The sequence below is a fragment of the Pezoporus occidentalis genome, unplaced genomic scaffold (genome assembly GCF_034315485.1).
Source record: "Pezoporus occidentalis ecotype Australia unplaced genomic scaffold, CSIRO_AGI_Poc_V1 ctg238, whole genome shotgun sequence".
Taxonomy (NCBI): Eukaryota; Metazoa; Chordata; class Aves; order Psittaciformes; family Psittacidae; genus Pezoporus; species Pezoporus occidentalis.
In genome coordinates, this window is record NW_026914264.1 from 69,827 (window position 1) to 87,212 (window position 17,386).

The 17,386-nt window shown below is 44.1% G+C and overlaps 2 protein-coding genes across 8 annotated transcripts in view; both read left to right on the forward strand.

Moving 5' to 3' along the window:
* MTHFD2L (methylenetetrahydrofolate dehydrogenase (NADP+ dependent) 2 like) overlaps positions 1 to 2,358 on the forward strand; it is a 33,347-nt gene extending 30,989 nt beyond the window's left edge. For 5 of the 6 annotated variants that reach the window (XR_009965485.1, XM_062622009.1, XM_062622008.1 and 2 more), the window contains one exon: positions 903 to 2,358. Coding sequence is in view for 5 of the 6 variants with exons in the window: in XM_062622009.1 (XP_062477993.1) it covers positions 903 to 1,015 (113 nt within the window). In the remaining variant the exon portion in view is untranslated. Of the gene's footprint in view, positions 1 to 101; positions 871 to 902 lie in introns of those variants that run through there. The other variant, XM_062622004.1, reaches the window with a different exon arrangement.
* A 104-nt stretch (positions 2,359 to 2,462) lies between these two features.
* Positions 2,463 to 13,535, forward strand: EPGN (epithelial mitogen). Of its 2 annotated transcripts, none has more exons than XM_062622011.1 (5): positions 2,463 to 4,833; positions 5,296 to 5,409; positions 10,588 to 10,708; positions 11,449 to 11,601; positions 11,901 to 13,535. In XM_062622011.1, exons 1-5 carry the CDS (start codon positions 4,797 to 4,799, stop codon positions 11,953 to 11,955), a joined length of 480 nt encoding a protein of 159 aa, XP_062477995.1. In that variant the 5' UTR covers positions 2,463 to 4,796; the 3' UTR covers positions 11,956 to 13,535. The 2 variants fall into 2 exon arrangements, with proteins under 2 accessions (XP_062477995.1, XP_062477996.1); XM_062622012.1 differs by having other exon boundaries at positions 5,320 to 5,409.
* Positions 13,536 to 17,386: the final 3,851 nt, after the last annotated feature.

Here is a 17,386-nt window from a genome sequence, read left to right on the forward strand (position 1 = left end):
GGAGGAGCTGAGCGTTTGTGCCTGAAGTCACAGTGGGAGTTTTGCCATTAGGATCTGTATTTCTCTTGCAGACAACTCTTGATTTTGTTCTCTGTCCATAGTGTGAAACAGACAAGCAAATGAACCAGGAAACTACTTTCTTCCTCTGTGGTTTAAGTTCCCTTTTGTGATCATGGAATGTCTTTGATAGAAAGTGCAAGCAAGGGGAGGCAAAAGGGGCTGTTAGGTGACTTAACTGGTGCTGGTGCTGTGCTGTTGGCTCTGATAGAGCAGACTCCTGCTCTGCATGCTGCTCCTTAGCAGCACACACAGTGTGGGGAGGCACCTCTTTACCTACAGGATCAGGTCCCTACCTTCCATAGCTCTCCTGGATATTGAAGGTGCAGTATCCCAGCTGGCATATGGAGGTTGTACAAGTCCTTGCTGCCCTCCTGGGGTTGTCCTGTCTTCTGTCACCCAGCCTTCTTGGGCCAGCTGGTCAGTCTGGTCAAACAGTAGTCACAAACTGCCCCTTACCAAAAAATTGGGTGGGGTTTATTTTCTATCTGTCTGGGCACAGGCTCTCAGGAGGAAAGGGCAGCCTGCTGCAGATAGATCAGCTCAAATGGGTTGTGAAAGCATTGCCCAGAACTAGCCCTGGGTAATAATGTTCAGATGAAGAAGACGACCTTGCAGCCCAGTTCTGATAGTGTCCTGTTACTACCCTGGCTGTAAGAACTCAGTGATTAAAACTTGTCTGTTTTACACTTGTCCCATATTCTTGTACACTTGTCCCATATTCTCCAACATTTTCCAAGTCACAGTCCTTGGTGCTTGTTGCCAGTTAAGTGCTTGTGGACAACTGAAGGAACAAAAGAGATTTGAAACTCTTTTAGTTAATATCTGTTTCTCTTTTCTCTTAGAAGTGAAGAAGAAGGCTGCCTTTATCACTCCAGTGCCGGGAGGGGTAGGACCTATGACTGTTGCAATGCTCCTGAAGAACACACTCATAGTTGCCAAAAAGCTCATTTACTAGAGCAAGTGGGCTCCTTTGGAAGAAGAATCCAAGTTGTTCTATTTATTGATACACAAAATGTTTATTTTTTACTACAAAGATATTTATTTCTACATTGTATTTATTTTTTCATGTAAAGCATGCTAAACCAAATGGTTTACAAGATGTTCAAATACTTTGTGTAACCTCCTACTGACTAAAAGCTAAAAGGGAGAATGCAGCCTATGCAAATCTGGTGGTGATGGTCTATTACCTGTGTGAAAATAAAGCAGCAGCATGAATTACAAACGTACCTGTGTGTTTGGGGGTGGGGTGCAAGTACCAAAGTCTTGTAAGCACCTGGAACCGCAGTCTTGATCTAACAGCATGAAAACTTACTTTCGACATACTAGATAGGTTTTAAAAATATGATTTGGGTTCTGAGGGCATGACGCATACTGGGTGTAGTTTGTACTCTTAAAATTCTTTTTTTTTTTAAACACTTAAGAGATAGCAGCAGAAATCTTGAATCTGAAAGGAGTGAAAGGCTGAACTTTTTTTTTCAGCTGCTTAGCGGTAACATTGACATGACTGCAAAACTTCAATACCTGTTTTAAAACAGTCAGGTGAACCTGAACACTGGTGAAATTGTGCTCTTGAATGTTTGCATGAGGTATGCATGAATGAGGAGCTAGAATGGAGGCCAGCATTATTTTCTTTCCATATCTGGATTTGTTTAACTAAATGTTTTGGTGCATAACACCCTCACTCTTCACAAGAAGCTGAATAGTTGGCTGGGCTGGATCAGACTTCAGTTAGGCAAATCATAGTTTAAACCACCATGTATGTATATTATATATGTAACGGGGTGGGGAAGAAGAAGAAGAAAAAAGCAAGAGTTTATCCCTAATGAAATATTTGTGTTGGAATTTTAAGCCATTTAATTGTTCTCTTGGTTTCTGAAACTGCGTGAAGGGCTGGTTTTAGTCCATGGTATAAGGCTCAGCTCTGTGAATCTTTGGCTACAGTGTTTTACTGCTTAGAGAAGGCTAGATGGGATACTAAGATCAGTACTTTTCTGTTGCCAGAAATTTTAGTTCCAAGATGGCTCTAGACTAGTCTCATGCAATGTGGAAGTTGGAATGGAGTGGCTGTGAAGGTGTCGCTTGAACTGTGTGAAGAGCCTACCCCAGTTCTCATTGGAGCCACTTTGGACTTTTATCTTGGTGTTTTTATCTCAGTTGGGATGGCTTTGATTTATCAAGAGCTTTAGGTGTTTGCCAGTAGACTCTAGACAACTTGAAAAGGGAGGGTGTGGCAAAATACTCCTGCTTTAAACAAAATAAATGCTCTTATTGTAATAAAAGAATGAAGATGGAACATCACTTCTGTGCTGATGATTTTTGTGATGAACTTCCCAAGAGTTCTGTTGCGTGCAGCATTTAGCAAAGAGGCTGCCAGAATCACTGCTAAAGGTGTAGTGCCAAGAGTGCAGGAACTTGCTTATCCGTTTAAATTTGAGCAGTACAACTCATAGGAGGATCAAGGTGCTTGTGGGGATAAGACTCAGACTGATCAACCCAACGTTGGTTGAGATGGAATAAAATTTGTTTACTCTTACATTAGTCTTGGTGAGAAATTTTGATGTGTTTTTGGGGTTGACTGTGGGTTTTTTTTCCCTTGTATCAGTGAGTTAGGAGTGGAGCTAATGGATGTGTTCTGCATGTTCAGTCATGAGATTTTTCATCTGTTTACCTTGCTGTTCTAGATCAGTGTTTCTTTTCTTGGATTAAACTCTAATCATCTCTGCTTTTTTTTTGGCAGAATAACAATTTATGGCATTTTGTTTATCTCAGTTGGGCAAGTCTGCTTCTTTCATGCTTTGCAAGCAGTTTATTGTGCATCTAAAGCTTTTTATTTTCTCACCTCTGTGGATGGGTTAGCATTACACAAAAGCTAGTGAGACTGAGGTGTTGATCTGCAGCATGCTATGTTCAGAGCGGCCAGAAACATCTATGAGAGCATTCTCCACTGGGAGAACATCGAGAAGGAGCAACCACCCTGAAAAGCATGCTCATGTGCCAGGCTGGGTCAAGCCTGGTCCAAGTATGAATGCCCTGTGGTGGACAGGGACCCAGCCTTATCCACTGGAGCCTTCTTATGGGCCTACCGCACCCAGGTCTATTGCCTAATGCCAAAGCCACCTCATGGATTCACATTGGATTAAGCTCCTGTTGTGTAGATGTGTGTTGAAAGCAGGACTCGTGAGCCTTATTCCTGCTTGGGACTGATAGCAGAGGTTATCCAGGTAGGCAGAAACACTCCTGTGTGCAGGCTGTACTCCATCAGTGTGCAGGCATGCAGCAATTCAGGATAGCAAAGGAGGGGAAAAGCCTTGTGGAATGCAGTCCATGAGCAGGAGAAGGTATAATTAAAATGTGCAGAACTGGCTTGTGTTTTTTCCCTTAACATGTGAAGTGGTTAGGTTGAATCCAGCAGATCCCTCGGGAGTGGAGCATAGAGGGAGAATTTGAGCGGGCTAGAGTTACTGGAGTTTGTCAGGAGATTTTTGGCTGTAAAATACAAAAAAAATATGAAATGGTTTTGTTGTTTGGAGCTCATAGTTGCAGAAGCTGTTGCTGGTGTGAAGTGTGTAGCTCTACTTCAGTCAGAGTCAGGATGTTGCTGTGTCTGTGCCTTATTGAACCAGGCACTGCTTCTGGTTCTAGTATGTTTGGCTCTGCCTCTGGAGATCCAACTAGTCCTACTAGTTCCCAGCTGCCTGTGCCCAAGGAAGCTGAACAGCATTTGGACCTGTGGAGTGACATTTAGTGTGAGAAATGAGTGTGACAGATATGTCTTAGAAACCTGCAAACACTTCATGTAAAAAGTATGATAGTTCCCATTATGCATACCTACTTCTTTGAAAAGATGGAGATGGGCATTTATAGCAGTGTAGTGGCAGGAGTAATGAAGGGTTCTCCTGTTACAGGAGACCACAGCTTACTTGCCCTTTCTGCCTGTCTTCTCTATGCCTGTGCTTCATCAGCTTTGTTTCTGCTCCACACAACTGCACGGAGCTTCAGCCAGTGTCACATGCCTGGTGCAGGGCTGGTGGCTTTCGCTGCTTCAGAAGGTTGTGTACAGGGAAGGCTGGCTGAGGAGCCGTCAAGCATGCCCCATAGACTCCCCAGAGCCTGTCAGCAAAGGCTTCTCGCTGCAGTCACCAGTGGAGAACATCATCCATTATCTCTGTGCCTTATCACTTTATAACATCGGCAGTAGCTGTTCTCATGGTTCCTCTTCTGGATGCAGTGCACAGAGGACCAGCGAAGGAACACAAGCAAAACAGGGGATGGTCCTCAGACCCTGAGCCCTGGAGTAGCATCCTGAATGCTGACTGTCCTCCTGGAAGTAACACAAGATTGCATTTCTATGGGAAAGAAAGATCACGTCTTCCACAATACGTCATTCTTCATTTTACTCACCTCTGTTTTGCTGTATTTCATTGATCTGCTCTGACAGATACCACATCTGTCTTGAAAACTGTACCTTTGCATGCACAATGATGCCCATGGGTAATAGGAAACCAGGGTTTCAAAAGAAAACCTGATTCCATTGCTAGATAATAGCAGTTTCCTAAATAAATGTGTGGTTGCCCCAGGGGCTGCAGTTGTTGCCAGATGCACTTTTTCTTGATTGGTGAGAGCAGCAGATGACGCTTCGTGGCATATAAGCGTGAGAGAAAACACGGGAGCCCAGATAAGCCGAGTGAGCTGCCTGGACTGAGGAACTGAGAAGGTGCTTCAAGCAGCTGTGTGCCATGGCATTTGGAATGCTCATCTATATTTTGCTGAAAGGTATGTTCTTGTGTGTAATAAAGTGCACAGCTTTGTTGAACAGCACTTGGCTCCTTCTGAAATAAGCGGCAGGGGTGGGAAGCATGCTAAGGCATTGCAAAGCAGAATTACTTAAGTGGCTTTAAACTTGAATGAAACTTAAACTCATAGGGTATAATGCAGACCTCATGAAAAGCTCCTGGTAAATAGGTGTAACATTGTAGTATATTGCATTTATCTGTGTTCTAAATTGCATAAGGTAATAGAGTGGAGAACAGAATGGATGTGTGTTTTGGAAATTCACAAACAATAGTTAGTTTCCCCCCAATCATAATTTCTCTGTGGCAAAGGGCAGTTTGAGGCAAGAATGTTTGAAATTAATGGTTGTTGCATCACTGCATGGTATCAGAAGTGTAGTAAGTGGGTACATGTTTTGTGGATAATGTGAGCCTTGAATAAATATACTGAGTTTTTCTGTTACAGTAAGCATCTATTTGCATTACACAGCAATGGGGGCACTGAGTGAAGAGTCAGCTCTTACTGTTTCATCCCTTAGCACGGACTTATGGAATAACTGGACAAAAAACAATGCTGAAGGTACTCCTTTCTTGTTTTGATTGTCTTTATTAACCTGTCATTTTAAAAAAGTGTCACTTGGACACTGTTGAAATTTTTGTGTGCTTTATTTGTGAGATAAGCTGCTGTTCGTGGAGCCTTAAAACCGTCTCTCAGGTAAGAGGTGCTCCTCAGCTGGGGTAGGCTTAGTGTTGCCCAGTTGAAGGATTCTTTATCCACAGCCAGTTATAATTTGAAGCAGAAATTTTAAGGCAAATTGGGATAGATGGTCTGCATTTCTGATGGCTGTTTCTGTTACTTGTGTAACCAGGGCTTGGTTTCTAGCTGTCTTCAATGTGAACCTTCATACACACAGTGAGAATGCAGCAAGCGTCACTTCCAGTCATGCCTCTCATTACTGTTACTCAGTAGTTTCTTTCTCTGCTGCAGTTTTGCTGCTGGCTGTTGCAGCTTCTCCAGCCCTTTTCAGAGTGTTAGCTCTCTCTTTTTCTTTTCTGACTGAAATGTGAACTCCAGCTGTTTCCTTGCCAACACCTGAGACCAGAGCACTGTGTTCATCCTGCGAGCTGCTTTCTGAATGTGATTTGAGGTAGTAGGGATGTCATTTCTTTGGGAGAACTGTGCAATCTGGAAGTGAGGTTTTGGCAGGTCAGTAAAGGAGGAAAGGATTTGAACTGTGAGACATAATGTCTTTGTTCTTTAAAAAGAACATAAACTTGCATACAAATCATCATCTGTTAATTGTAAGTCAGCACAGGATGTCTTGCAAGCTTCTTTTAGTAGATCCTTAAGCTGCTTATTTTTCTCATAACAAGTCAAACTGTTGCGGGGGGGTTGTCTAATTTGTTATAGTGCAGCAATATACATTCATACATACACTCTATGTGTGGGTTTCATCTATATGTATGTAAAATGTGTCTAATATATACTCATACATATGTGAAGTAATGTAGATTTTTGACTGCAGTAGTCTGATTTATCAGACCTGTGATCTGCATTTGTCTATGCCATGATAACTTCCAGAGCTGCATACAGCAAACAGGAATTTAATGAAGTAGAAATATGTTGTGACTTGTGCAGTGCAGTACCCTGTTTGTATTATTTCTAGAGAGCAGGAGTCAAGGATCATGTTTTAACAAAGTAAGAGGCTTTTTACTGGTAGACAGCCATGACTGTAGTAGTCCCATGTACCCTTGGGCTAGTTGTGGCGGTGCAAGTCCACTAGATAACAGGGCTTTTAGCTGAGAGTGTGTTCCCCTCAAAGCAGAACCAAACTCCCAAGCATGCAAATACATGTCTACACAGATAGTTAAAAATATATTTTGGTGGAGGTTGCACGAAGCCACTGAAAAGTTAGAAAATACCATCTCCAAAAAGAAGGTTGAAAAGAAATGCTTCAAGACTCACCAGAGAAACTGTCTGTATCTCTCTGAAGTTTTCTTGTATCTCCTGTGCAAGTTAAGTTTTTAGTAAGGTTTATCTCCAAGGTTCAGTAATACTAGATCCTATGAAAATGAATTCACTGGAGGAACTGGCAGTTTGTTGTGGATTGCAAGTCCTCTGGGGCCTGAGGTGTAGTTTGGGCAAAACCATTAATTTCCGCTCAATCCACTTGCCTCCTACTTACAAGCTCATGTCCTATTTCCTTATTTTATATTACACAGTCTTTAGTTTCACTAGTGCTGGGGCTAGAAAATGTCAGGCTTGGTGATCAGTCAGGGAAGAAAAGGTAGTGGAAAGAATGCCTGGCTGGGAGCTGAGATGGCAGGGATAAAAACTTGGGATGCTGTTTGGGCTGGAGGGGAGCCTTCATAGCAAAATGGGCAACTAGGAGTAGGGAAGGGCTTGCTTTTACTTGGGGAAAAACAAGAGTCCTTCATTGCTGTGATCTGGGTCTCCCATACAGGCTGTGAGGGAGGCCCTGCACATGGGACTGACCCTTTCCCTCTCTCCATCTCCATTCTGGTTCTTCCATCACTCCCTGATGCACCATAGTTGAAGGCTGAGCTCTCGTGGTCTTAGTGGCTTGGCTTGGCTTGTTGCAGGTCTGTCAGTTTTGGCATGCCCAGCCTTCCAAGTACCTGTAGTACTGATTTCATGTCACATCTTGCCAAGTGTATCTGTTTGAATGACTCAGTTGTCAGGTGCTTACACAGCATGCTTTACTTTCCTCATGTGACATGAAAGGCCACATGGATGTGTTTATTCAACAGCTTATTCAGTATCCAGGTGGATAACATGATATGAGTTAGCATAATGATCTGGGATGGGTTAGAAAAATTATTCTTTTTCTTCTCAAGACTCGTCATTATTTCAGAGGTAATTTGTACTTCTGCAATATCAAAATAATTAGCACTTATAATTTGTGAGTGTGTGCATTTAAGATCTGATTTTGCAGCCCCCAAGGGTCAAAGCTCTTGCCTCTCACAACAAGCAACAAGGGAGGAATGTACTGTTTGTTTGTCACCTGCACAGCAAGATGTTTGTCTCCAGCGCTTTCTAGGCAGGATTCTGCTCTAAGCTGACCTTTATTTCTAATGACAGCACAAACTTTAAAGGCACTCAGGAGAGAGGCTTTATGTACCTGTACAGAGCAAGGTTTCTTCCAGGCGTTGGCAGGTTGGAGGCTGCCACCTTTCGGCAGCCATGGGGTAGATGAGGAGTGATGTTCTGGTAGTGTGAATCCAACTGATGGAAGTTACAGTGGAGGTGGCTGAGGATTTCTTGCCTCTGGCATGTAGGTTGGTACCTTCCTCATTTTGTTTCGGGTTTTTTTTCCCCCATACGGCAGAGGTGCAAGTGAAATACTAAACTTGTACGGAAGACATGTTCTCAGGACTCGGAAGAAGAGTAGTACCTTTGGTGCCAGGAAATATTGAAGGGTCCTGCTGATGAGTGGTCATGGTTACTGGTTTTATAATGCGCTGTTCAGCCCTTTTTGTCCTGAAATGGTGATTCACAGCAGTTCGTACTGAAGCATTTCAGGAGTCGCAGGGGGAGCATGAATGTGCTGTTGCTGTTTTCTGAAGCTCTTCCCTGCAGAGCTTTGGTAGTTTGTCTGCAGGTATATTAGGCCTAAGTGAAAATGGGCTTTTGCAGGTCTCCTGCATCCTAGATCTCCTTGTGGCAGGATGAGCTCTGCAGTTGTGTTAACCATGTGCTTTGTTTCCCATTGTGCTTTGTTTTCCATTGTGCTTTCCCTGGCAGTGAGCATCGTACAGTCCTCCTGGGCAGAATCTAGTGTCATCCATCTCTTGTCACAAAAGCTGTCTTCTCTTGCTGAAATCTGTCCCTCCAAGGCCTAGTCCTGTGCTGACTGTGCTCTGGGCCAACAAGCCCACCCCCAGAGCTTGTCAACAGCATTCCAGAGGCAGCAGAGAAGAGCCAGATCTTGATAGCAGACCTTGTGGGTAGCCAGCGCCAACTTCTTCCCTTGCAGGGTGTGTGGTTCAAGGCTATGGGTGTGCCTGCCCTGCACAGGGCTTTCTGGAGCAGACACGCTATTCTGCTTTCATTAAATGGGGACAGTGTGGCTGTGGTAGCACAGATCTCACTGCTGAATGATAGAGATGGAGCCTCAGTCTCAGCATACCCTTCAGTGCATATGTATTGTCACTTGATTGCTAGAAAAGTGGAGTAAACCACCGTGTCCTTTCTCAAGCAGACTTGAGTTATTGTTCTCTCAGCAGGAAGCGTGATGATTCTGTCAGGTTTCACAGGGCACTATTTTGAAAGTAGAGTTGTTGATTTGAGGAACAGTGATAACATCATGCCCCCTGTGAATCCTGTTTTGGGCACCTGCCTGAAGTTGTGAATCAATCCAACATGCAGGCAAAGAGCTGAGTAGCTCTTTCCTATTGCTTCTCAGCTCTGTGATGAAGCTGCAGAAGGGATGAAGAGACAAATTGCTTAGTTGAGGGCATGGGGGGATTCCTGCCGTTAAGTAATTTAAACTGGAATCCAATGGGGAATTTTGGGGGTTACTCCAAAAAAATGTGTTGCGGGATCTTGAGTTGCCCATAGGATGGCTAGAGGCTTAGATGTATAGAAGTAGTTCTGTCAGTGCACTATCTCCAGACTTTGATTTAGCATTTAGTCAGAAAGGAAGGTTTCTGCTTGATGTAGCATTGCCTAGTCACTTGGAGCAGACCTTGTCAATTTCCTGCATGATGTTATTTTTCTTGTGGTCAGAATTGAAAGCTTGTATTGACATCACTCTGTTAGGAAATCGCCTTCAGCCATCACTAAAACAGTCCCCTGAAACAGTAAGACATTGCTTGGACACCCCACCCCACCAGGGATTCCAATAACTGGGTGGAGAAACCAGTTCAAACAGCTGCTTGCTTAGATGGTGAAGCTTTAGTGCTTTCTCTTCACGTGCTGCACCCCTGTTACAGCCTCATGCCAAGCCCCTGTGCTCCTGGGCTCAAGTGTTCTTCTCTTGGTATGAAACATGGGCATAAGATGTCCAAGAACAGTTTTGACTTCACCTTTATTCCCATTTGAGCTGCCATCGGTGGGAATAAGGTACTAATTTTTTGTGCTTTCAAAGCAGAAGTGTGCTTGCTGACCTGGACACAGATTATTTCTTGTAAATTCAGAATTTAACAGTTGTGGACCATGCTTTTGCATGGGAAGACCACCTGGGCAGTCTTGTGCGCCTGCAGGCATAATGGGTCACTCTAGGAACATCAGAGCATGGAGAATAGAGTGAGGGAGTAATCCCGCCAGTCATCACTTGCTCAGTTGCAGGGTGGGCTGGCAGAAGGGTTAGAAATGCAATAATTTGCCTTACAATGGGGAAAACAGCTAACCATTTGAATTCAGACTGAGAAGTGTACTGAGAATAATTCCCTACTGTTATTTTGTCCTAATCTCCTGATATTCCTGGGATGGTTTTTCTGATGGATTCCAGGTTGGATAGTGCTGGTGTCACCCTGGAGGAGTTTCCCAGAATCATTTTTATACTTTCTTCTCAAAAGGAAGCAATTTATGTACAGTTTGCTCTTTCTCTAAAGCTATGCTGTAATGTCTTAGAGGCTTGTTCTGCTTAGCAGTGCTTGAATCTGCCCATGAGACATACCACAGTAAATCTATGCACTGTTTTCTGCAGGCCGTATCTGTTCAATTTGAGTTGTGAAAATGAATTAAAATTATTTTTTTCCTAAGTATAACATGATTTTTTTTTCCCTTTCACAGCAGACTACACTGAGCAACCAAAGCTCATGAAGCTTATGCAGACTTGTCTTGAAGAACACCACAGCTATTGTATAAATGGGCTCTGTGCTTTCCACAGCGAGTTGAGGAAACCCATATGCAAGTAAAGAATAAGTATCTTCTAAGTATCCTTCATAGAAAACGACAACAGTAGCATTGTTTCTTTGTCTGATACATGTTCCTAATGTAAGGTGACTGAATTTCAGCAGTTTCAAGTGCCAGTCAAGTATTTGCAGGCTTAGTTTGGCACATGATTGAGTGCTCTGGTAGCCCAGGACTGTTGACAAGGTAGTAGTGCTGTGCTGGTGTGATACTAAGGAAGGAAGAGGGAAAACTTACAGCTTTGTTGGTCACTGCTGTGATGGCAACTCAAACCACAACTGGTGCTAGAGTAAACAGTAAAGAAATAAGTAGATGTTCACAGTGGGCACAGCGAAGGGGGCAGGATCTTTCAAGATGTCAGATGCATCTCCCTTTAACTGCTTACACACTGATAAGGATTGTGATGTCCTTAAAAGTTTCTGGGCAGCTTTGGCCTTTGGAGATCTTCTAGTAGCTAAGGATCAGCAGAGCACAGTGCTCTTCATCCACACCCTCTGCGATGAGGGTATGTTTAGACTGTGTTTGCTGCTGTGACTGCAGTCCTTGAGCTTGCTTTAAACTAGACAGACTGGGGCAACTGGTAGTCTTGATGCAATGAAGACGTGACAGAGCACCGGATTCAGCCCATCCTCTTTCAGGCTTGTTCTAAATAGTTTAAGACTGATGAAAACTAACGTGTTTCTGCAATACAAAGCATGAGAAGTCCTGAATAATGTTGCATGGTGTATATTTATTTTGTAGGTGCCTCGCAGGTTATAATGGTGAGAGGTGCGAACATTTAACACTAAATTCGTATGCACACAATTCTTACGAACGCTATATTGCTGTGGGAATTGGTGTGGGAATACTGACGAGTGGGATACTTGCTATCATCTACTGCTACGTAAGAAAGAGGTATGGGAGATATGCAATCTTCTCATCACATTCATCTGAGTTGTACTGGGCAGGAAGAAATGGCATGTGGAATTTTGAGAGCATGGGTAGTGTGTTCTTGCCTGTTGCTGATCTGTGGTGTGATCTTCAAGGAACTGACAGCCTACGTCTGTTTTCCATCTCCCAGTTGGGTCTAAAGTCATTTTCATTGGGGCTGCCTAAATGAGTTGGGTGACTGTGTCAGACACCTGATTTAGGTTCTGTTCACACTGCTGTGGTTTTAGGTTGGTCTGATTAACATCATGTGATGTTTGTTTTAGATGCAGAAAATTGAAATCCCCTTACAGTGTCTGCATGGGCGAGACAGCGTTGTGAAGACATAGCATTGGGACAATTCCCAATTTGCCTGTAAAGGAGAGGAAGTCCTGCTGGGAAGGCCGCCATGTGCCATCTGGCAGATACCACAGCCTTGCTGATGGGAGGGCATGAAGGGAATGACAGGACAAGTACATGAAAGGAACTCCTACAGGACTGATGGGCGCCGTTCACATGTGAAGAAAGACTTCCTCCTTCGTAGAGGTTGCTAGATGACCAGGTCCAAAAAGCTAAGGATACTCGCAGCCCTCAACGATCTTCTGTGGGTGGTATTTACTGAGGCGAGGACTTCCTGGTTTTAGCTGTTTTCAGTCATTTCAAGCTCTGGTACAGTGTTCTGCTCTTGCCTTTTCTGTTTGTTTGGTTTCTTGTTTGTTGGTTTTTTTTTTTTTAGTCCCCTTCTTTTCTCCTCCTGTGGAGGAAAAGCACAATCCTTCTCACAGTGGAGATGGATTCTGAACCTCATATGCTGACAAGACACCGTTTGGGTTCTGATTTCAGTGTCTGCTGCCTATGTGTGTGGATAAACAGGCCCTTTTCCAGCACAGCAGATACCTTTAGTGGGCTGAACAAAATTTAGGCTTCTGTTGCCATCAAGGACAGAACCATAAAATGCTTCGGACTGAGCAAAATGGATGGTTCTCAAAAGCTCACTTCAATTTAGGAATAAAGATTAAGCACTTTTGAGAAAATCATGTCATGACACCTCTGGGCATGGCAAGTTCTTACTGTTTTCACAAGCAGAGGATTTGGGCATCCTTGTCAAAATGGATTATTGAGGGTGCTCATAGCAAAGAACTTTACTGTTTCCTAACATCATGTAGCAGTTCATCACATCTTCAGGCAGAACATAACTTTGCTGCACGCTGATTTCAGCACAAGACTTCAGCTGGTAGAGAAGCTTTAATGTTGTTGTTTAATTTCAGTATGGCTTTGCCCAGGAAACAGATTCTCTTCCTTCTGTTCTCACACTATGGGCACAATGTGACCACTCAAATAAGAAACAAATGGGGATTTTCTTCAACCCTGGACAAAGAGATTACCCATAAGATGCTTAATTTTCCGAGTCTTGTCTACGAAGAATTGCAAAGCTAACGAGATTTTTTTTTTGAGGACAAAGGAAGAAAATTGGTTCTGAGACTGGGACTGTTTGTGTCTTCTCACTGACAGTTGGAGTTTTTGCCAAGTGCTGATGAAACTGGGAGATGGGTCTAAGAGATGTTCATTTCAGCTGTTGCATATTGTAGATGCACCTGCTGTGCTTAGTCATCTGTTAGAAAAAGACAGGTACTTTGTGATTGTATGGGATGATACAGGCTCCTAAATTGAGATGCCCTGCTGGAATGCTCAATCTCTTTGTAACGTGAGTTAATTTTCACAACAGGATGCATGTCACGTGTTAAAAAAACCCTGTGTATTTGTGAGACTACAATGATAATGCTGAAATGTGTATGAAAGGCTGGGGTTTGAAAGGCACTTGAGTGGCCTGAAGTTCAGTGGGCTGCTTATGAGGGGGATCTGGTCAGTAGCTGAGTCATCTTGGTTCTCCATTTGATACCAATAAATAAAACAACACATCACATGCTGCTTGATTGGAATCCCCATGCAATGGAGTGGAGCTAGTGCCATGTGCGTACGCAAAAAGGATTGGTGAGGAACTGGATGGAGAGAGGCACCAGTCCTTTCCTCTACGCATTGACATGAGCCTTTTATAAGAGGCACTGAGCTGATTTTCCAGCTCTCGGCCTTTGCTTTCTTCATCTCCAGTTAAATCTTCAAATCTCTGTATTGTTTGCTCCTTTCCATTCTTCTGACCTTTTCTTAGTATCCAGTGAGACAACTTCTCTTGATTTGCAAGTCAGCTTTCAGTAGTTGCGCTAATGTTTTCTGTCATGTGTGGAGTGAGAGTGCAATTACAATCTCTGTATTCACACGCAGACATACGAAAAATTTCCTTCACCCCTTGCACACACTGAACAGAAATACCAACTAGGCACATGCATGTCATCAGGAAAACACAGGCAATAGATGCTTTCTCATTATTCTTGGAGAAAATTTTAGAGCTACATAGACCAAAGGATGAAGAGCCTCAAAGCTTTTGTCATGTGAGTGAATCTTTCTCCAGAGTGAGTTGTCTCTTCCTGCACGTTTGCAAGTGTTGCATATCGCTTCTAGAGGACCAACCCTTCTGCAGCACAGAGGCTGTGTCTTGGAGCAGGCACACACAATAACACAGCGTGCTCAGGGTGTACATACGGTTGTTAAAGGAGTTTTAAAGGAAGGAGTTTGAGCTACTGGATTTTAACTTGTCCAGAGAAAGCTGCTGGGGAGAAATGGGTCTTAAAATCATAGAGTAGTTTGGGTTGGAAGGGACCTTCAAAGGTCATCTAGTCCAATCCCCCTGGAAAGAGCAGGGATATCTTTAATTAGGTCAGGTTGCCCAGAACCAGCTCCATCCTGGCCTTGGATGTATCCAGGGATTGTGCATCCACCACCTCTCTGGGCAACCTGGGCCAGTGTTTTATCACCCTCATTGTAAAGAAGTCTTGTGTGGTTGTAACCATTTGTGTGTTTTCTGACTGACTTTTTTAACACCTTTTACATACCAGTGGCCAAGCAGGTGCCCTGTGTGGTATGCAAGTACTTCTTCAGAAGTATTTACCTATTGCAGTAAGACTACCTATAGAAACACACACTGACTCAGTGGGTTTTAATGCCTGGTTAAATGTAACTGGAAAGGAAGGTGTATGCAATGCAACAGTTTAGCAGGAGACTAAATAGTGAAATACTGGTTTTCTCTCTAGTTTGCTTTCTGGTCCAAGGCAGCTTTGGAAGGGCAGCCAGGGAAAGATTGCTGAGGTTTTTCTGCTAGTGGAAGCCAGAGAGGGACTTTTCATCAGGAAATATAGCAATAGGACAAGGGGTGATGGGTTTAAACTGAAACAGAGGAAGTGCAAGTTAGATATAAGGAAGAAGTTCTTTACTGTGAGGGTGGTGAGGCACTGGAACCAGATGGCCAAAGAACTGATAAAAGCTCCATCCCTGGCAGTGTTCATGGCCAGGTTGGACAGAGCCTCGGGTGACATGGTCTAGTGTGAGGTGTCCCTGCCCATGGCAGGGGGTTGGAACTTGATGATCTTCAGATAATTTCCAACCCTGACTATTCTGCAATTCCATGAAAAGCTCAGGAATGAAATACCAGATGAGCCTGTGCCATGGAAAATGAGATAAGGGCAGAATGAGAATGCAACAGAATGACAAAGATAGGAAGAGATAGGAAGAAAAAAGGAGGTCTTTGCTTTATTTTAGTTTTCTTTTTCCAAGTGGTATTGAGGCTTCCAGAAAAGGGTTCCTCAGCGCCACGGCTTCTTAGACAGCTGAGGCTGATGGCACTGACAGAGACAGCAGCTTTCTCCATCAGTTTGCAGTGTTCACAGGCTGCAGCCCATGTTGAGGAGAGTGTTGTCATTGCAGTTTTAAGGCATTTCTTCAGGCCCAAGCTGTGTTTGAGGCATCACTACAGGAGTGAATCACACTGCTGCTAGAGGCAGTGACCTGGCTGAGGAAGTCTGCGTTGCCTCAGATCACTTTGTGGAGTCAGCCATTGCACCCTGCCTTGATAAGTGACAGATGCTACTGGGCTAGGATGGTGTGCTGCTGCTTACAGGGCTGAATTTCCTGCAGAACTGGCCTGTCAGAGGATCAGGATCATCTTTCCTGGCTCATTTATCAGGCTCAGACTCCTTCTGTAATGGCATAATTAACAGAGTCGTAAGCTTCTGCTTCCTGTTAGCTGCATGTGTCAAAAACTTGTCATTTCAAGAGGAGACCCTCTGTGTGACTTTTAGGCATTAGCTTGGTTGGGGCACCAGCTCGGCAGGGTGAAGGGAGAGAGATGTTCAAGACTGGAACCTGCCTTTCTGAAGGACAGAGTGCTTGCCCTGTGTATGGTCCTGGCCAGTGGAACCACACTGCAGCTGCAGCCACCATGCAAGTGTACCTGGTTGCTAATGCTTGGATGGGACTTGAATACCTCCCCTGGATTCAGCTCCCATTTTGGATTGAAGTGTGTGGGTGGCCTGCACTTTACCTGGTATCAGCAAGGTCTGTTTAAAAGGGCAACATGCAAGCCCGTGGAAGAGAATACTGTCCTTCCAAAACACTGCTTTTAATGTTGGAAGGAAGTGCAAGGAAGTGTGTTGATGGCTAATATTTGAATTACATGGTGTCCTTGTCCTGCCTGTCTTGACAGGGTGCACAGTTGGTTAACAGTGCCCATGATCACAAATGGCTGATTCAGCAACCTGAGTTGCAAGGGCATGGGACCAGCTAGTCTGATAGCCAACCAGCCACTGCAGAAGTGTCAGAGGCTCTCGGAGGTCTTAGAGGCCTGGTGGCAGGCAGGTAGGTAGGAGAGGGTTTTCCTTCAGAGCTTTTCTCTTATTCTTTACAACCAAGAGTATGTTTTGCATAAGAATGCAGCAGGGTTTCTGGTCCTTCCCATGTGCTGTGGCAGCCCACCTTCATTTGGTGCACAGTAAAAAGAAAAGAACTGATTGGTACCTGTGTGCCTTGCATATGGTCTGAGTGGAAGTACTGGGTTGTGTCCAAAGAAACGGTTGTGAAACTGGTTATGTGCAAGTGCGTCTGGGCTTCAAGCAAAAAAACACCAACCAACCCACCAAAACAACAAAAAAAGCAGACACACACACCCCTGCCCAAAACATATAGCCTGCAGCAAAATTGTATGGCTTTGACAGCATTTACACCTATTAAATAAGACAGTTTGCTGTTGCAGATAAGTAACTTGAATCATAGAGTCGTAGAATGATTTGGGTTGGAGAGGACCTTAAGATCACCCAGTTCCACCCCCCTGCCATGGGCAGGGACACCTCACACTAGACCATGTCACCCAAGGCTCTGTCCAACCTGGCCTTCAACACTGCCAGGGATGGAGCATGTACTAGTTCTTTGGACAACCTGTTCCAGTGCGTCACCACCCTCACAGTAAGGAACTTCTTCCTTAGATCTAACCTGAAGGCTACATTCAATCCCCTCCAGCCTGTTACAGGTAGGGACTTTGATAGCCCTGCTTGTTTCAGTAGCTCCTGGCATGGAATGAAACAGCTTCATGGCAGTGTAGCAACTGAATCCAGCCTCCAGGAACAGGAGCATAAAAAATGAAAAGGGGAAACGCTCTGGTTATTGCTTGTGTTTCAGGGTGTCACTTTGGTGGCCCAAAGGTAACGGCGAGTAACTTGACCTGCTGACAGCTTGCACAGCTCAGTGCTCTGATGGCATCAGCAGTGATGTGTGGCTGCTCGTACATCTTCTATCATTAGCCTTGCTCCAAAGAGGGAAATGCCTGTAGAGGTCCCTGTTGTTCTATAAATGCAGGAAACCATCTGGGACTCTGTCTTTATGACCCAGT